At 54.8% G+C, this 19,648-nt stretch overlaps 3 protein-coding genes across 20 annotated transcripts; 2 read left to right on the top strand and 1 right to left on the bottom strand.

Annotated features, from left to right (window-relative positions):
- Positions 1-166: 166 nt before the first annotated feature.
- On the top strand, positions 167-5,281 carry LOC133229616 (kallikrein-1-like). Of its 3 annotated transcripts, none has more exons than XM_061386183.1 (5): positions 167-275; positions 2,065-2,224; positions 3,968-4,254; positions 4,385-4,521; positions 5,073-5,281. In XM_061386183.1, exons 1-5 carry the CDS (start codon positions 230-232, stop codon positions 5,226-5,228), a joined length of 786 nt encoding a protein of 261 aa, XP_061242167.1. In that variant the 5' UTR covers positions 167-229; the 3' UTR covers positions 5,229-5,281. The 3 variants fall into 3 exon arrangements, with proteins under 3 accessions (XP_061242167.1, XP_061242166.1, XP_061242168.1); XM_061386182.1 differs by having other exon boundaries at positions 3,944-4,254; XM_061386184.1 differs by lacking the exons at positions 167-275; positions 2,065-2,224 and adding an exon at positions 3,354-3,780.
- Positions 5,282-5,539: 258 nt separating this feature from the next.
- LOC133229620 (transmembrane protein 202-like) lies at positions 5,540-19,398 on the bottom strand. Of its 13 annotated transcripts, none has more exons than XM_061386203.1 (5): positions 19,095-19,398; positions 9,742-9,942; positions 6,820-6,966; positions 6,430-6,551; positions 5,540-6,212 (listed from the first exon to the last, which is right to left on the bottom strand). In XM_061386203.1, exons 1-5 carry the CDS (start codon positions 19,144-19,146, stop codon positions 6,204-6,206), a joined length of 531 nt encoding a protein of 176 aa, XP_061242187.1. In that variant the 5' UTR covers positions 19,147-19,398; the 3' UTR covers positions 5,540-6,203. The 13 variants fall into 13 exon arrangements, with proteins under 13 accessions (XP_061242187.1, XP_061242176.1, XP_061242174.1 ...); XM_061386192.1 differs by having other exon boundaries at positions 6,369-6,551; positions 19,095-19,391; XM_061386190.1 differs by having other exon boundaries at positions 6,369-6,531; positions 19,095-19,391.
- On the top strand, positions 11,575-17,059 carry LOC133229598 (mucin-2-like). 4 transcript variants are annotated; one of them, XM_061386136.1, is made up of 5 exons: positions 11,575-12,551; positions 13,143-13,255; positions 13,843-13,989; positions 16,357-16,488; positions 16,839-17,059. In XM_061386136.1, exons 1-5 carry the CDS (start codon positions 11,575-11,577, stop codon positions 16,904-16,906), a joined length of 1,437 nt encoding a protein of 478 aa, XP_061242120.1. In that variant the 3' UTR covers positions 16,907-17,059. The 4 variants fall into 4 exon arrangements, with proteins under 4 accessions (XP_061242120.1, XP_061242118.1, XP_061242119.1 ...); XM_061386134.1 differs by having other exon boundaries at positions 12,998-13,272; positions 16,839-17,054; XM_061386135.1 differs by lacking the exon at positions 13,843-13,989 and having other exon boundaries at positions 12,998-13,272; positions 16,839-17,055.
- Positions 19,399-19,648: the final 250 nt, after the last annotated feature.

Genomic DNA, 19,648 nt, shown 5'->3' with positions numbered 1-19,648 from the left:
GCGATTGAGGGCCTGCAGAAGAACAGGTGCTCAGTGTCCCATCTGTTCCACAGCTCTCGGGGTGGGAGAAGGTTGTCCAGCCCCCAGGAAGCAGGGGCAGGGCTTGAGCCAGCATCTGGTTGCCAGCAGGGCAGGGGTGGAGCCCTGGGGAAGGGGAGGAGGGCTTTAAAAGCCTCCTTCGGGGAGGCTCCCCAGCTCCAAGCTCACCGCCTGCCTGTCCCTGGACACCATGTGGTTCCCGGTTCTGTGCCTTGCCCTGTCCCTGGCAGGGACCGGTGAGACAGTGGGGAAGATGGGGGAGGGTGGGGTTGGGCCCTGATTCTCCAGCTATCCCCCCATCCCTGCTCCGTAACTCCTTCCCCTCCCACCTGGCACCTCAGCCTTCACCCCTCCAACCCTGTCCAGCCCAGACCAGGATACCAGGCTCTTTCTTATCTCTCCCAGCCACACCCTAAAATCCAGCCTGTCACTCCTCACTGTCACCTTGCTCCCACCAGGTCCTTCCTCCCTCCTGGGAAACAAGCAGGGTTTCCTCCTCTTCCCCACTCAGATCCCCGCCCCCATCCACTTTATAGGGTGGATCCCCGTCCATGTCTGTCTGTCTTCCAAGGAGCACCCCCAACCCCATTGGACGCTGGGACCCCAGGCCCCCGCTGCTCTCCCTAGTTCTCTATGGCCAGATGGTCTGGCTTTTGAATCCCCAAGTCCTACCACACCCTGGCGATTCTCCCCATCGAGCTGTCAGCTCTCAACTGGCTCCTCCAGTCTTGCCATCTGATGCCCCCTAAGCTCCTCAAGATCCCCGAATTCCAACTAGATACCGATGCTTCTTCGAAAACAGACTTTCTGGTCTGTGACCAGGTGGGCCTCCCATCTGGTGTGGGAGGTTTTGGAAGTGTCTCTTCCTCCCCTCTTTGTTCCAGAATCTCCATCCCACACCCCCAGCCTTCTCCCCACCAGGAAAAATATCCGGAACGCACAACCACATGCCCCTTTCCATGTGGGATTTCCGTCCTCCCCCACAAACCAGCTCTTCTCCAGCTGAACTCCTCCCACCCAGCTCTGGTTTTCTGGGACCCCCTGCCACCTCTTCAAGATCCCAACACACACCTTCTCAGCCCAGCTGTCCTGTCCCAAGATACCTCAACATCCGATTCTAAAACCTCCCCCATCAAATGAATTCTGTGTCCCCACAGCTGCTTGGCCCCTGGCATGTCTTCCCCTTCGTTTCTATTCTGGCCCTGCCACCAGGAGAACCCCAGGTCCCCAGACCGTGAGCCCCATCCCAAGAGCCCCATCCCCATGAGAATCACCTGAATCCAGAATGACCACCATTCCACCTTCCCTCCTCCCGAGCTCCTTCCCAATCTGACCCCAACCCGGTTCCAGAGCTCTAACTCTTCTTAGATTGTCATTCCTGGTTTGCAGGACTCTGACCCTCACAGGACTTCTTTCCCAGTCTAATCCTTTCATTCACTCTTTGATCCAGAACCCCAGATTCTCCCAAATCTCCCAGCCCCAATCCAGGAGTCCCCAGATCCCTCCGATGCTCTTCTTGGCCCCTCTAACCTGAATCTGCAAATCTGCCTTCTTTCCAGAGCCCCAGTCAGCCCCTGCCCTAACCATTTCATCAGCCTTCGAGCCCTTTCATCCTCCGAACCCTTCCTCCCACAGCCTCAGACTCAGCCTCCTGGGGACTTTAATCCTCGGTTTCCCCTCCCAGAACCCAGAGCCTCCCTTCCTCCAAACCAAGAAACCAGGCCATCCAACCCCCACACCAGATGCCTGCTGTACACGCTGTCTTGTCATTCCCTCCCTAATCCCCGGGGTCAGCTCTGTGCTCTGCAGAGTCTCCACACCCAGGATCGGCCTCCAACACCACCCCACCACCCCAGGGATGGCCCCCAGAATTCCAGGCCCTTTGCACGGCCCCTGGCCCATGTCCTTAGGCCCACCCCCAGCTCTGGTCAGGCACTCCCACGGCCCTACAATCCCACAACTGGGGCCCTTCGCCCCACTGCGTTGCCCACCCTCCCCACCTGACCCGGCGCACCCCCTCCGCAGGCGCTGTGTTCCCCATTCAGTCCCGGATCGTTGGAGGCCAGGAGTGTGAGAAGCATTCCCAGCCCTGGCAGGTGGCTATATACCACTTCAGCACCTTCCAGTGCGGGGGCGTCCTGGTGGCCCCCCAGTGGGTGCTCACAGCCGCTCACTGCAAGAGCGAGTGAGTAGGGGCAGGGGGTCTGAAGGGGGCCCCCGTGCACACAGGATTAAGCAGCCAGCACTGACCCTCGGGTGGGCTTCCCTGGTGGCTCAGATGGGAAAGAGTCTGCCCACAATGCCGGAGGCCTGGGTTCCATCCCTGGGTCGGGAAGATCCCCTGGAGAAGGGAGGGTCGGACACGACTGAGCAACTAACACACACACACACACACACACACACACACACACACACACGCAGGCACTGTCCCCTCGGATAACCTCAGGGGAACACACACACACACACACACACACACGCAGGCACTGTCCCCTCGGATAACCTCAGGGGAGGCTGGGGGCCTCAGGCAGAGATGGGGGTTGGAGGGGGTTGTGGTCCAGGGTCACAAGGCGAGAGAGGCAGGGCTGGGACTGGATGACCCCAGGGAAGCCTGCTCCACGGTCGTCTGGGTCTCTTGAGTCAGTCCTCCTAAGTGTCCCTCTGTCTTTCTACGTCTCCCTCTGTCCTGTCAGTCTCACTAACTGGTTCTGTGTGTCTGTAACGACGATTTATGTCTCTCTCTCTCTCTCTTCTGTCTCCAGATCTCTGTCTCTCTCCCTGTCTCTGTCCATCTCAAGGTCTTTGCTACCATCTTTATCACCCATGTGTCACCCTCCATCTCTCTGCCTTGCCCCCCATCTCTCTGTCTCTCCCTGTCTCTGTCTCTCTCTCTCTCTGTCTGTCTCTGTCTGTCTCTGTGTCTGTCTGTCTGTCTGTCTGCCTCTCTCGGTCCCTCTTCCACCACTACTGAGCACGCCTCCTCCCCAGAAAAACGGAAGAGACTATCCCCATCCGTGTACAGAGGGTTGGCTCTAAGGGGACACAGAGAAGGGCTGGTGTCAGCTGGAGCTGGGGAGGCGGGGGCAGTGGAGGGAAGGAGGAAGAAGAGGGAGGGAGGGAGCTGGGGCAGGAAGGGGACGCCGACCTTGGGCCGGGGGCCAGGCCACCTGCCCGCTAGGGAACCAGCCCCTCCGCGGCAGCTGAGCTGGTCCCAGTCCCCGCCCCTTCCGCCCCGCCCCGCCTCGCCCCCTCCCCCCTTTTCTCTGTCAAACTGACCCGCTCGCCTCCTCTGCCTCTGTTCCTCATTCTCTCTTCCTCCCTCCTCCTGTGGCCCCGTTTTCGCTCTCCTTGCTCCTTCCGTCTTTGCCCTCCCTTCCTCTTTTTTTTTGGGCTGTTTCTCACCGTCTCCGTCTCTTCCTTATCTCCGATGTGCTCTGTCTCTCTGTCTCTCCCACCTCTTTCCCATCCCCTCTACTGTTCCAAGCTCTTTTTCACTCCGTTTCTTTGTCTCTGACTGTGACATTGTCACATTCTCTTATTTTTGCGCTCACTGTTCTCTGTGACTCTATCTTTCCTGTCTCTCTCTCCTTCGCCCCTCCTTTCCTGTTTCTCTTTGGACCCCTCCTCATGGTCTCCTGCTCCGTCTCCCTTTCCTCCCCCACTGCTTGCTTGTCAGTCCTGTCTGACTCTTTGGGACCCCATGGACTGTAGCCGCCAGGCTGCTCCGTCCGTTGAATTATCCAGGCAAGAATACTAGAATGGGTGGCCATTCCCTTCTCCAGGGGATCTTCCCGATCTAGGGATTGAACCCGGGTCTCCCGCATTGCAGGCAGGTTCTTTTACCGTCTGAGCCACCAGGGAAGCCCTTCCTCCGCCCCGCCCCCCCCCCCCCACCCCCACTCTCAAGGTCTCTATCCTCTCCTTCCCCCAGCAATTACCAGGTCTGGCTGGGTCGCCACAACCTGTTTGAGGACGAAGACACGGCCCAGTTCGCCGGTGTCAGTGAGGACTTCCCAAACCCAGGATTCAACCTGAGCCTCCTGGAAAACCACACCCGCCATCCAGGAGAGGACTACAGCCACGACCTCATGCTGCTCCGTCTGCAGGAGCCCGTCCAGCTAACACAGAACGTGCAGGTCCTGGGTCTGCCCACCAAGGAACCCCAACTGGGGACCACCTGCTACGCCTCCGGCTGGGGCAGCGTCAAGCCAGATGAGTGTATGCTGGCACCGCGGAGCCCGGGCACCGGACACCGGGGTGGGCGGGAGGAGGGCGCTGGGGACCTGAACTCCAGAGTCTGAGGGAGGTGTGGGGTCTGGCCGAAGCCGCCTCTCTCCCTGGCCCGCAGTCTCTTATCCAGACGATCTCCAGTGTGTGGACCTCACCCTCCTGCCCAATGAGAAGTGTGCCACAGCCCACCCCCAGGAGGTGACAGAGTGGATGCTGTGTGCTGGACACCTGGAGGGCGGCAAGGATACCTGCGTGGTGAGCCAACCTGCACCGCCCCCCCCCCCCCACTCCGGGGCCTTCAAGTGCTGGGGGAGGGGGCTCAGATTCTGCGCTGGGGTTCAGAGCTAAGCAGGCATCTGTCTGCATCCTGCATCGCTTCGCAGCTGTAGCTCGCTGCCCCCTTTCCTTCCTGTATCCCCAACCTCCACACACATCAGAGTTCACGCGTTCCTCCCTCTGATACATATTTCCGGTCCAGTCAGAGAAAGCCTCGGGGAGAGATGAGCTTGAGGGTGGGAGGGTCCTGTAGGGTCCTTCTCCTCCTCCGCACTGACCTGCCTGCCGGGACCATCTTGCTCCTGAATCCTGCCCATCCCGGGCAGGCACTGGACTCCAGCCACTGTCCCCTCTGTTGGAATCCGCGCTGATGTTCTTAAGGGAGTGGGCTCTGGAGACAACTATCTCTTTCTCCAGACATGGGGAGTTACTGTCTGGATCTGTGCACTCGCGTCTAAGTGCTAGAGCTCACCAGGCAAAACACTCAAGTCTTTGCTAACCTCTCTCACACTCTCCCCTTTGTGCTGTAGGGTGACTCAGGGGGCCCGCTGATCTGCGAGGGTATGTTGCAAGGAATCACGTCATGGGGCCACATCCCGTGTGGCACTCCCAATAAGCCCTCCGTCTACACCAAAGTGATTTTGTATCTGGATTGGATCAATAAGACCATGACTGACAACCCCTGAATGCCCCCGCCCTGTCCCTTACCCCTAGTAAAATCGAATATGCATCAAATTTGCATCAAGTCTTGGTGTCGTTTGGGCTTCCAGACGCTGGACACCTGGGAACTCGGGACCCACCCGGCCCGGACTAGAGCCTCCCTCCCCAGCCCTCCCGGACTCTTGGCGGGAGATTTGCAGTTATGAGCAGCGGGGAAAGGAAGGGTCAGAGAGGCAGGTGTAGACAAAAAGGCTCAGGCCCCAAAGGGCAAGGCAAGGACTCTGAGCCCCACTCTTCCTTGGAGGGAGAGCAGGAAACGGAGGCTCGGACTCTGAGAGAAGGAACCCACGTTTTATTAATGGCTGGGAAAGCCAGGAACGTGAAGGACGGTGGAAATGTAATTGCAAGCCACGCCCCCCCCGGGGTAGGGCCTGTTTCGCCGATGAGCGGGGCGACATCCAAGGCTGGGCAGTGTCATGTCGGTCCGGGGGGCCAGACTGGACGTTCTGGGGCGGTGCTAGCCCTCGGAGGGGTAGAAATGCCTATAATGGAGTGAGGCTTCGGGCCACCGCCAGTGAGAGCCGGACACCCGGGGGCGGGGCCTCGCCAGGCTCGGGGGCGGGGCCACACCGCTCGGGCGGCGCGCCGAACGCGAGTGGGCAGCGTCGGACTTCCGGGGTGGGGGCAGGGAGAGACTTGCTGGGCGGGAAGGCCAAGGTGAAAGGGGTGGCCCGGCACCTGGCGGCGGTTACTATCAGTGCCCTGAGAATCTCGGGTGCAGCCGGCTTCAAGAGGCTTGGACGAGGCTGGAGGTGGGGGGTGGGGGCGGGGGGCAGGCTCTTAAACGGACAGGTCCTCGGCGTGCTTGGAGCCTGCGTCCGACGACAGCTGTTCGGATATGGACTTCCGGGTGTTCTGCAGCGAGGCCCACCGGCGGTAGCTCATCCGCCGTTCCGTGGAGGACGTCCCTTTGCCCCACATGCCCATGTAGTTTAAGTAGCTCAGGATTCCTGGGGGCGGGAGTGGAGCTGCTAGATGGCCCCCTAGGCCCCGGCCCTTCCCTGTAGGCTGACCTCCCGTGGGGTCCACCCCAATCCGGTCCGAGGCCCTGCCTGGTACGCTCGCCCGGGGCCCCACCCCCTGCCCTGCCGAGACCCCGCCCTCACCGGCCCACAGCATCAAGGCGCTGGCACCCCAGCTCAGGTAGGTGGTCACCAGGTAGGATACCTGTGGCCTCGGTTTGAGCATCTCGCAGTTGGCTATAAAGAGCGTCAGGCTGAGGAGAATCAGGAGCCCTGCACTGAGATGGGGCCAGAGATGGACACGAGGCTGGACAGGGACCCAGAGACCTCCAGAAAGAGAAGCGAGCCAGAGACATCCTCTCCCACCCTGCATGACTAGTGTGCCCGCGCGCGGGGACACACACATTCACGACAGAAAGATACCAGGAGTGGGGAAACAGGAAGAGAGTGAGGGATATAGTAGTTAGAACTGAGAAGCCTAAAGCAAGGGGCGGGGGCGGGGGGACGAAGAGCTCAAGAGACATTCAAAGAGACCCAGCAGGACAGCAATTCTGGGACACGCCTCCCCGAAGCCTTTCCCCAGGGCGACACTTACCAGTGAAGGAGCTGAGGGTACTGAAGACGAGGTCAGTCTTGTTAAGACGGCGGAGTGCTGGCCGGAAGGAGAAGCCCATGGCCAGGAGGAGAACTAGAGCCAGGATCACGGCCAGGATCATGAAGCCCATGCTCATGTGGATGAGAACTGGGGGGAAAGGAGGTAATGCCCCAGACTCACCCCTACTCTCCAAGGTCACCCTCCAAAGTCATCCCCAACAGACACCCCTGAAGTTTAGCCACAGACATCCTCAGTATCGCCCCCAATGCCATTGCCAAAGTCACCTCCTAGAAACTCCATGATTCCCACCCTCACAAAGTCAACCCCATGTACCCATAAAGTCAACCCCAAATCATCCCCACTTTCTTTAAAAAGTGTGAATCGCTATGTTGTACACCTGAAACTTATATAATGTTGTAAGTAAACTATACCTCAGTTTTAAAACAAGTCATTCCCACTTGCACCCTCAAAGTTGTCCCAAATCACCCCCTTCCCCCAAAGTCAACCCCAATCATTCTCATAATCAACTCCACACATACCTCTAAGATCACCCCACAGATGATCCCTGAGTCACCCCCACCCACATCCTCAAGTTCAGCCCACAGAATCATCTCTAGCATTTCTAGAATTATCCCCACAGACACCCCCAAAGTTACTCTGCTCTTACTCCCAAAAGATTTCCCACAGCAGATCACGTTTATACCCTCAATACCAACCCTCCACTCCCAATAACACCCTCGAAGTTACCCAGGACAACTCAGTCACGTTAATCTGTAAAGTCACCCTACTTCTCTCCCACTCATACCCCAGGGTTCCCTAATGACCCCATACACACCCCTAGGCCTCCCCAGATATACCAAGGTCACCCCTAGAGCCCCTCACAGACATTCTCCAAATAACCCCCGAAATGTCCCCCAGAGCGCACACACAGATATACACACAAGAAAACCTCCAAATACTCTAAAATCAAAGTACCTAAAAGACATAATCACACTCAGTTTGAAACTGACATCCAGTTTTCATTTCAGCATGACAAGAATTTTAGCCCCTTCTGAGAATTACGTATCTTCCTTTTAGCCCTTTCCTACTTTACCTACTTTTGAACAGTGCAAGACTGTTTCATCCAAATGAGCTAAAACTCCATCTGCTTTGTTACTGGAAAACCGCATGTATATACAAAATAGAAATCGTGCTCTCGGGATCAATAACATAATCCTTGAGTGTTTTTCACAACATACTCTGCCTTCTGGGATCACAGAAGTAGTCATGTAACTCAGGCTGAGTCAATCACAGTGCCCCAGTGACTTAGGCAGTGGTGATTGGCTCAAACATGGGTACATGGACCAAGGCCAACCAAACTCTTCCCTGGGACTTTTTCTAACTGAAACTGTCAGGTACCAGCTCTTTCCTCTCTAATCAAGAAGATTATCAGCTGGGAACTGCCTCAGACTTACATCCAGCCTCATGGAATCCAGCCAACCACAGAATGACATCGTCCTAACCACAATAAAATGGTTCAGGGAGAAATGAGAAATCTCAGGGTAATAAATCTGGTCCTATGGGAGCCAATCCTGAGACCCTCAGAAGACAAGTTACTCTCTTTTCTCCATGGTTGTGTACAGGAAAAACAAAATGGGACCCCAGAAACTGCTGACAGCCCCACTGCCGCTGTACAGCACAGCTTGCCTGAGGGCCCAACACACAGGAAGCCTTCAAGGAGAGATGGCAAGAGACAGACACCTTTTGAGCACCTGGATCCAGCAGTACCTGAACCCGAACAATTTATGCCTATGGACTTTTCTGTAACTTGAAACGAGCTTGAGTTTGAGAGGTATAAGAGAAAGAAACATCCCAAGTAAGTAAGATTAATACTACATAATGTTCTGAAAGTTTTATGAGAACTTATTTGCGATCTGAAATGAAGGTAGGTGCATTGACTTGGGGCAGGGGTGGAAATCCTTATGATAATAAGAAACCAGGATGAAACACTTACTGTAATACGTGCCAGGTGCTATTCTAATTCTTTTGTGTGTTTTAACTCATGTATTCCTCAAACAGCCCACAAATAGGTACCAATATCACTGGCATTATAGACATGAAGAAGCCAAACCACACAAGGGTAAAGAAATATGCCCAAGGTCACTCAGCTACACCAAGTAGCTGAGCCAGGGTTCAAACTCAGGTGTTCTGGCTCCAGGGTCTGGGCTGACTCTATGGTAATGCTCAAAAGCACTGGAAAAGCAGAGACCTATAAGGAAGCAAAATATTTCTGGGCTTCCCTGGTGGCTCAGCAGTAAACAATCTGCCTGCCAAATGCAAGAGACACAGGTTCGATCCCTGGTCTGGGAAGACTTCCACATGCCTCGGGGCAACTAAGCCCATGCACCACAACTACTGAGCCTGTGCTCTAGAGCCCAGGAGCTGCAACCCACATGCCCTAGAGCCTGTGCTCCACAATGAGAGGCCACCGCAGTGAGAAGCCCGTGTACTGCAACTAGAGAAAAGCCCACACAGCAATGAAGACCCAGCACAGCCAAAAACAAATTGTTATTAAAAAAAAATTCCTGAAGGAGCTAAAAGCCATCTTGTTTTCTTTTTAAAAAATAAAAATAAAAAGAGTGGGAGAGAGAATGATGGTGTCTTTAGCCATCTAATCATGAAGCAGATTGGGGTTTGGCCAAGTGTAGTACTCTTCTTCCCAAGCACAGTGCCACTCCCGTTGCCTCATAAGCCGCATACAACTCCAGGAAACTCCCTCCCAAGGCCTTCAGAGAATTTCCAGAGAGCCCCTCAAGAATCCTAAAGATTTCCCTGGCAATCAAGAACACCCAAAGAGGTTCCTCCAGAGGTTTTCTCTGTTGATCATCTCTAAAGACCACCACCCCATAGAGAGCCCCAAAGCCCGCCCCATCCCCCACTGACCCGTGACTTGGCGCAGGTCGGCACATGTGTGCTTCTTGCAGTTGGTCCAGAAGCCCACGTAGCCGGTGTAGGCGCCGTGCAGGTAGGCCATACGCCCGTCCAGCACGCTGAGCAGCATCGCAGTTGCCAGGATGATGAAGACAAGACACCAGGCTCGCAGGACAAACTTGCGGTCCTCCTCCCATGAAGAGATCGGTTCCACTGGGGAAGAACAGAGTTCCTGGGGCCTGGCTCAGCCTGCACCACTGTTAAATCCTGGTTTCCACCTTCGAACACAACCACATCCCCCCGCCCGCCCACCCTCACCTTGCCTGTTACCCTGTACGCAGTTCCCTTCCACCCACAGCCATCTTCCCAACCCCACCCAAACCCCAATCCCAGCTGCATCCCCATCTCTGTTTCCTGTCCCACCCCAGCACCATCCACAACCCCATGCCATCTCCAGGATGCTCCCTGTCCTAAACCCCGAACACAACTCCATTCCCATCTCTGACCCTGACGGCGCAGGTCACCTCCCACCTACAACCCATCCTAAACCCAAATCTACTTGTTTTGTCTCCAGCCTCATCTTCTATTCCCTCATTCCCCAAATCTCAGCTCAATCTCTGCTCCCAACATCATCCCCTTATCTTCATCCCTGTCTCAGATCCCAACCCAGGACACGGACAACTGTGACACGGGCTCCCAAGGGTGCTCACGAGGCCAAGACCCATGATGTCAAAAGAGTCCCCACCAGGGCTTCCCTGCTGGTCCAGTGGTGAAGAATCTGCCTTGCAATGCAGGGGACACCCATTCGATCCATGATCCAGGAAGATCCCACATGCCTCAGAGCAGCTAAGCCCGTGCGCCACAACCACTGCGCCTGTGCTCTAGAGCCAGGAGCCGCAACTGTGGAGTCCATGTGCTGCAATTACTGAAGCCCGAGCTCCACAAGAGATGCCACTGCAATGAGAAGCCTGCACGCTGCAACTAGAGAGTAGCTCCCACTTTCTGTAACTAGAGAAAGTCCTCGTGCAGCAATGAAGACCCGGCAGAGGCAAAAATAAAAGAGTGGACCCGGGTGGTGCACCCAACAGTCACCAAGGGCTATGGGAAGAGACCCAGTCTTTGGCAAGATTCAGGGAAAGGTTAGGAGACAGAGAGGCAGAGGAGAAGTAAAGAGAGCAAGAAGACACGTAGAAATTGAGAATAAAGGGATGAAATTGATTTGTAGAAGGCCCTGGGGTAGGGGGAAGGGTGGGAACAGGCAGGGGGAAGGAATTAGAGATTCAGATCTCAGGCCCTCCAGAAACTGCAAGAATTGACCTCAGATGTGGCCTGTGACCCAGCACTGCCACCGCTGTGTCTAGCCCTGACCCCACCCTGGGCCCCTCTCCGATCCTGCTCTGCCTTCACCCTGACCATTCCTGATCCTCTTCCCCTAACCCTGCCCTGTCCTGACAGCTCTCTGACCCAGCTGTGACCCCATTCCTGACCCAATCCTGAGCCCACCCTGACCCAGTCCAAGCCCCCATGTCTCTCACAAGCAGCTAGAGTAGAACATGAGTCCATGGCCAACGTCCCAACCTCCTGGAACCCCTCCAACTGTCATGGAACCTCCCCCCAGCCTCAGTGCCAGGCCAGACTAAAGCTCCGAGGCCTGCCTGTGGACAGTGACAGAGACCACGACCGACAGGAGAGGGGACAGAGATTCAGACCCTGAGGGACGGAGCAGGAGGCCCAGGAGAGACCAATGGGCTTCCAGGAGGACACAGTGATGGTTGGCAAAGGAGGATGAGGCGGTTGGCAGGGTGTTGAGTGCATCCAGGCACCAGCCTTGTCCCATATCTCCACATGGCCCAGAGGTCCCATTCTGGTCAACAGAGCACTCAGCCGGATTCCCTCCCGGCCGCTCCCAGCAACTCCCAAGGTGAGACCCAAAACCTTTCATCCAGCACCTTCAGGTCCTGGGTCAGTAACCAAGACTCTCAGTCCTCCCCCGAGACTCGCCGGGTCAGTATCCAAGAGCCCCTGCCTATCATCCACAGTCGCCGGGTCAGTATCCAAGACCCTCAGCCCAGCACCCTGACTCGTCGGGTCAGTATCCAAGAGCCGCTGCCCATCATCCACAACCGCCGGGTCAGTATCCAAGACCCTCAGCCCAGCACCCCGACTCGCCGGGTCAGTATCCAAGACCCTCAGCCCAGTACCCCAACTCGCCGGGTCAGTATCCAAGACCCTCAGCCCAGCACCCTGACTCGCTGGGTGAGTATCCAAGACCCTCAGCCCAGCACCCCGACTCGCCGGGTCAGTATCCAAGAGCCGCTGCCCATCATCCACAACCGTCGGGTCAGTATCCAAGACCCTCTGTCTATCAACAGTCACCGACTCAGTATCGAGGACACGACGCCTGTCATCAGCTCTCACCGGGCCAGCATCCAAGACCCACTATCCATCACCTACAGCCGCCAGTTCCACCCCCGAGACGCTCCCCCAGTTTTCCAAAGTCGCCTCTTCAGCAGCCAAAACCCCCTGCTAACTACTCGCACCCCTCTGACCAACATAAAATCAGTGACCTACCACAGCCAACTAAGTGTCCAGGGTCCCAAGTTAAGTCTTCAAAGCTCCACGTCACCAGTCCGGGCCAGAGTCGACGTCCCCCTCTCAATTACTCACAGTCCCGAGGCCAGTATCAAAAGCGTCGAGTCAACTGTCTGGACCTCCCAGGAGACCATCAGAGACTCTTTGAGCAGCTCCCAAATCAGCCAGTCCATCCTGGAAAACAACGCTCAGAACTTACCATCGGCCTCCTTCGAGAACAATGCTGGCAGGTGAGAGGCAGGGGTGCAGGGAGTAGGGCGGCTTTGGGGTCCAGAGTTCTAGGAGGTGGGGTATCAGGCAAAAGTCAGGGACCAGGGAGGCACGGTCAGTATACAAGGTAGAGGTCGGACTTAGGGGTGGCAGGGATGAAGGCTGGCCCTGGATGGGGCACGGCATAGAGCCTGGACCTGTGATTCCACCCAGCGACTGGAAGGGGCGGTGGCAGCTCCTGGAAACTAGGATCTGGAGGCCAGGGAGCCTCAAGGCTGTTCCAGGGTGAGCAGGTCCTAGAGGGGGGACCTGGGGGATACAGGGCATGGAGAATGGACACAGAGAAGAGAGAGTCTGAATGTCAGATTGCCCAGGATTCTGACACGTAGACCTAGAAGTGGGGGTGGTCGGCTGGGCTGGCTGGCTGGACCCGATGCTGACCCTGGTGGTGCGCCGCCCACTGCAGGTATCTGGGCAAGTGTAGGCTCAGCCACTGTCAGCTGCCCATGGGCTGGTGGCTGCTGCACGAGGCCAAGAGGATCAGCCGCCAGCTGAACCTACTGCTGAGCCTGGCCAGCATAGTCATCATCGGTCTCATCTCTCTGGGCCAGCCCTGGATCCACTTCCAGGTGCCCCTGGCACCCCTGGGGGACCCTGGCTTCCGGACCATCCCCATCGACACCGTCTTCGTCGTCCGCTGCTCGGATATGGCCTGCCTGCACGAGTATGACCAGAATGCTTGTAAGGCCTGCCCTATACTCACTACTCCTGGGGCTCCTCTTTCCTCTTTGTTTCAGGGACACTCCCCGCCTTCCTGCCTCCCCAGGGTTGGTCCTCTCTGCCCTGGGTTGGTCCTCCTCCTCCCCATGGCGGGTCCTCCCTTTTCCCAGGAGGGTCCTCACTGCCTCAGAATCATCCTCACTGTCGCTTGCTCATTCTCACCTACGTGATACTCATCCTCACAGTTCTCACAACCTTAACATCTTACACCCTACCCCTAAGGAATCTGTCCACATCGCATCAAGTTGGTTCCTCAATGCCCACCCCGCTCATCACTGCCCAAGAACCTGTCCTGACTGACCTGGAGGTGCATACCTTAATGCCGAAGGCATCTATCTGCCTCAGTCTCCCTTCTCTGGAGCCCAGTTTCAATTTTCTTACAATGCCGGCGGGGGGCGGGGGGCGGGGGGCACAAAGAATTCTCAAGGGAGACGGCTTAACAATGCCCCTAGGCTCCCGGGAGACCTTCTCCCCGCCAGGCTCGGGGCCTGAGGGCCTATCCCAGTGTTCCTGCTTCTCTTCCTCCCCTAGACTTGCTGGACTTTGCCTGGGCCTTCCTCCTGGTCGCAAGCATTACCAACTTCATCCTCTGCATCATTCTAATAAACATCATCTTCTCCACCAGCTCCAACGTGCCCTTGCTGGACTTCTCCAATGTCATCATCACAGCCCTCACAGGCACGGCGCTGAGACCCTCCCCTGAGGAGCCAAGTCAGGAGCGCCCAAAGCCCGTCCTGATACCCCAGCCCCTCCCCACCACCTGATACCCCAGCTCCAGTCCCACCCCCGTCCTCGCCCTTCACCCCCCCCACCCCAAGCCTGTCTCCCTCCACATCTCCACCCCATCTTAGGACAGATCGGTTTCCAACCCAACTTCTCCAGCCCCGACACCAGCCTCCACGTCACCTTCCGCCTCCACCACCAACACACTTCCAATTCATTCATATTCCCGTGCATGATGTCCGTTCTCGTCCCCACGCCCACTTCGACATTACCTTCTTTCCAGCCCCCAAACAATCCCTGTTACCATCTCCGACCCCTTTACAAACCTTGACACCAAAGCTCCATGCCTAACCCATCCTCAAGACTCATGCCAAATTCAACCCATCCCTGTCGCCTATGAGTCTCAACCTCCAACTCAAGCCCCATCCATCTCTGATCCCGTCTTCTTCATCCCCAACCTCAACTACCACCAGACCCTGATCACCTATGACTCTCACTCTCAGACTCAATGCATTCCTGCCCCCATCTTCTCACCTATCTCCAATCCATCTCCATTCCCAACCCCAGCTCAACCTCATCCCCCCAAACCTCAGAGTCCATCCCACAAATATCCACTGTCCAATACTCAACCCCATGGTCAGTTTCAACTCCATCCCAGATCCTATTTCACCATCACCACCGCCACCACCAGCTCTGTGATTTTGTTCAAGCTAGGTCATGTTTCTGAGCCACAGTTTTCTCATCTGTAGGAGGGGGGTGAAATTCCCTACCACGTGGAGACACAGGGAGGACTGAATTAGAAAATGTCAGTACATGATGGCAGCTATTTAGCTTTGCACACAGCCTTGCCATGATAGTCCTCTCTCTTTTCCAAATAACTCAAAATCGATATTCTGATTAGAACAGTTTAGTTTTCCATTTGCGTGCCAAGTTCCGCTTTTTTCGAAAAGCAGTGGCGGGGGTGGAGAGGGGACTGGGAGGGGAGGGGCACTTTAATTTGGAAATGAAGGATATTGTGTTCCTGTCTCCTGTAATAATTGATCACAACAGTCTGTTGCATCAAAAGAACATTTTTGTAGAGTGATAGTAGGGGCAACAAGAGAGAACACCCAGCTTCCTGTTTTCTTGCTAGTAAAAGGTATTTTATCCAGTTTGTCCAGTAACTCTTCCTGATTGTTTAAGGAACAAAGTGTAGAAAACATCTCTGCTTTGTGTCATCTAAAGTAGGACATTTCTCTGTAAGAAAATCACATCTGGGACTTCCCCAGCTGTCCGGTGGTTAAGACTCCATGCTTTCAGCACAGGAAGAATGGGTTCTGATCCCTCATTGGAGAACTGAGATCCCGTGTGCCACTGAACGCAGCCAGAAAAAAACATTTTTTTTACCCACTCCCCCTTTTAATTTGATGGAAAGCACTTATCTCCTATATTATTTTTCAAAACCATAAAAATTACCCTGTGCTCCACTACAGGAGGGGAGGAAAAAGAGTCTTTTCCTTTTCACAAATTGTCTTTTTTTTGTTTTTTAAGATTTATTTATTTTTGACCTTGGTGGGTCCTGGCTGCTGCACATGGGCTTTCTCTGGCTGCAGTGAGTAGGCACTACTCTTCACTGATTGCAAGGCTTCTCCTTGCGGTGGCTTCTTAGCACGGGCTCCAGGGCGAGCAGTCTTCAGTAGTCGAGGCACGTGGGCTTAGCTGCCCCACAGCATGTGGGATCTTCCTGGAGCAGCATCGAACCCATTTCCTCTGGATTGGCAGGCGGATTCTTAACCACTGGGCCACCAGGGGAAGTTCACCAATTATCTTTAAATTCATGTCATTTCAAAATAAAATTAAAATATTCAGAATGATTAAGTTTCTTGTCCACTGCTTCAGAAGCCCAAAATTCAACACCCAATAGAGCAATGATAACCTCAGTTTTTGAGGACCCACTGTGTGCCAATCTCAATAACTCCTCATGACGACCCAAGGAGATGGGTCCTACGACTACTCCCATTTTACAGATGAGGGAAATGAGGCTCAGAGAGATGGGAGTGGCTGCCCTGAGGTGGGGGATACAGAAGCAAGAGCTCCAGTCTGCTAGCTCCAAAGCCTGTGGTTTTAGACGTCACCATCGCCCGGCTAAAGAGCCAAGCCTTGCCCTTACCCACGTCCTCCACCACGATACTGTCAGGAGCCTGCTTTCCTGCCTGTGAGCAGAGGTTCATGAAGGTGAAAGCGAGTGGGAAAATAAGGAGCAAGACCCTGGCAGCCACGCAGCTCTGGGGAGGGGTCCTGACACACGGGACGCCTGGCCTCCTAACACCTGTACTCATGCAGGGACCAGCATGATCCTGGGTATCCTGTTCTACCTGATGCAGGCCCGGGAATACCTGCAGGAAGGCATGACCTACAAACTGGGGTGCAGCTTCTACCTGGCATGGACCGGAGTCTTCTTCTTTGTGATGATTGGTCGGGGCCAGGGCAGGGTTGGGGTTTGGGGCTTGGGCATGGATTCCAGGATGCAGATGGGGACCGGGGTGGGATAGATTTGGGATGGGGGGGGGCTTGTGGACAAGGAGGACTGGACTGAGGAGGGAGATGGGGTTGGGGATGGGCATAGGGCTGGATGTAGGGGCAGGGTTGGGGTTTGGATTTGGGAATGGGTTGGGGACCGCATAGGGGTATGGGGCCAAGTTTGGGTTTAGACGTGAGTCTGGGGACGTGACAGGGAGCATAGCTGGGCTTGGAGAAGCGACTGGCATCAGGCTTGGGCTGGTGAACTCTGCGTCTCACCCTCTCTGCTCTCTTCCTTCCCCTAGGTTTCTTTTCCTATTTGAACTACATAAATTTCTGGTCCCTCCTGGCGAACCAGGCCATCTGGACTTAAGAAGTGGGAATGTCCCCACCCTCGAGTCTGCTCCGGCGGCTCCCTGTCGAGCAACCTGCCAGCCCTTCTCTCTAGCCCCCGACCCCCCACCAAGAGTCTTGTCCTTTTTACAGTCCCCTCTGAAATCCCTCCAACTCAGATTAATGATGTGTATTTTCAAATAATCTGTACTTCTCACCCAGAACGTTTGTTTAGTTCAGTACCTTGTAAGCGGTCCCTGGAAATGCCACGCCTCCTCGGGGCCCTCTTGGGGAGAGGGATGGGTTGGGGAGGGACTTGGGGGAAAGAGACGGGAGAGGTTCCTGGCATACAGATGGTGCTCAAGCAATGTCTGTTGAACAGCTGACTCTCCCCAAGCTCTCTGGGCTTCATTCTTCACACTTGTGACCCCCTAACAATGTGCTCTTCCTGGCACCCACCTTTCACCTCTTGCCCTTACCCCTTACAGCTCCTGCCATCACCCCTTACTTCTCTCCACACAAGTCTATTCCTTTAACTTAAAAAAAATTTTTTACAGTATCCCACTCCTTCCCTATTTATTTATTTTAAAGGCTGTTACATGTAGCCAGTTTTTGCAGATGGTTTGGGGGATAAAGACAGTACAGTTGTCCCTCGGTATCGGCAGGGAATTGGTTCCAAGACTCCCTTGGATACCAAACTCTGGGGATTCTCAAGTCCCTTATATAAAATTGCAGAGTGGATTTCCCTGGTGGGCCCATGGTCAAGAATCTGCCTGCCAATGCAGGGAACATGGGTTCAGTCCCAGGTCCAGGAAGTTTCCACGTGCCATAGGGCAACCAAGCCCATGTACCACAATTACTGAGCCCACACTCCAGAGCCCATGCTCCACAACAAGAAAAGCCACCACAATGAGAAGCCCCCGTACCACAGCTAGAGAGTAGCCCCTGCTCACTGCATCTAGAGAAAGTCCATGTGCAGCAATGAAGACCCAGCACAGCAATAAATTGATTTTAAAATTGTAGGGTATTTGCATATAAACTATGCACATCCTCTTGTACACTTTAAATCATCTGTAGGTTTACCTATAATATGTAATGTAACAGAAACGCTATGTAAACAGTTGCTGAGGCACACACCAAATTCAAGTTTTGTTTTTTGGAACTTTCTGGAACTATTTTTTTCCCCCAATTTTTCCACCTGAGATTGGTTTAAATGTGAAATCTGTGGACACAGAAAACCAACTGTACCTTAATCTAGTTAGAGTTTAGTCTATAGTATGTGCTCATTAAGTGTTGTTACAATAATTGTTCCTCTTGTCGCCCACAAAAGGCTTTCCGATGTATTCATTTTTAACAAAAAGTGAGCTGCAACTATGTGCAAGACACAGGGTCTATAGCCAACTGGACACAGATCCTAGTCTTTAAGGAATTGACAACTTTGCAGGGAGGAAAACCTCCCCTACCCTGCAAAACCCAAAAAGTGCCCACAAGTAGATATGTTAGGAGAGAAGAGCTATGAAGGGAAAGAACAGAGGGTCAGGGAGACCAGTCTGGAAAGGAGAGGGTCTGTTATATAGAGTGGACAAGCAGGGGCTCCATGCTAAGTTGACCTCTGAGCAGAAACAGGACTGAAGAGACAGAGCCATGGGGACTGATTGGGGGGAAAGAGTTCCAGGCAGAGGAGACCACAAAACCAAAGTTCCTGGGGTAGAAATGTCCTTGACAGGATCGAGAAAGACCAGGGAGGCCAATGTGCTGGTGGAGCCTGAGCAAGGAAGAGAGAGGAAGGAAAGATAAGGGCAGAAAGGGAACAGAGCCCAGGTCACTCTGGGCCGTGTGGGCCACAGTGGGGACTTTGCATTCCTGAGTGAGGCAGAACCAGTGAAGGAAACGTTGTCACTTCTTTAACGTGCAGAGTTTAGGTCTCTTCCTTTTACTTCAGATCACAGTCTCCTCACTAGACGGGAGAAAACCCCAGTGATCAGGGGAACCAGCTAAAGCGTGTTCTATTCACACAAGGGAATACTTAGCTACTGCTTAAGGAATGAGGTCACTGTGTACTGATGGGAAGAGACTACGTATGGGACAAACTGGAGTTTTTTTTTTTTTTTTTTTTTAAAAAGCATCTTTACCCATAAAACGTGTGTGTGTGTGTGTGTGTGTGTGTGTGTGTGTGTGTGTGCGCGCCCGCGCGCGCACGTGTCCATAAAATAAAAGTCCACACCAACCTGTTGACATTGGCGACTGTACGCAGTAGGAGGATTGAAGTAGAGATTTCATTTCATACGTTTAAAAAAAAAAAAAACTTTTACAATCATGTCAGTTGCAAGACACTCCTCAGATCTCCAACCATACCAAGAATCTAAGTTTCCAGGCGAGCCCGGGCCTCCAGCCCGCTCCTACCTCGACCCAGGGCGGGGGCCAGCCTTCCAGCCTCGGCCTAGCCCCCTCCCCACCTCTCACTGCGCAGGCTCGGCCTCTAACTCGGCGCCACGCAGACGCTTTCCCGGAACGCCCCCTTGTCAATCTCCGCGCTGGCCCCGCCTCCCACCCTGCGGCTGGGACTGTCTGAGTAGGCCCCGCCCCCGCAGCCACGGCGCTCTCCCCTGCCGCGCTGGCAATCCCAGCGGCGTCGCCTTCCGGCTCCGCCCACATTCAGGGAGGGGGCCGGAAGGCGCCTCTCCCCCATGGCCCGCCTCTCGTGCTGTTCACAGAATTGCCTGACTCTAATGCAGGATAACTGCCCCCAGTATTTGCTTGCTCCCATTTTCTCCGCCTCCTG

This window comes from Bos javanicus, chromosome 18 (assembly GCF_032452875.1).
Source record: "Bos javanicus breed banteng chromosome 18, ARS-OSU_banteng_1.0, whole genome shotgun sequence".
NCBI lineage: Eukaryota > Metazoa > Chordata > Mammalia > Artiodactyla > Bovidae > Bos > Bos javanicus.
The sequence above is the reverse complement of the archived record's forward strand: the minus strand, read 5'-3'. Positions and strand labels throughout refer to the sequence as shown.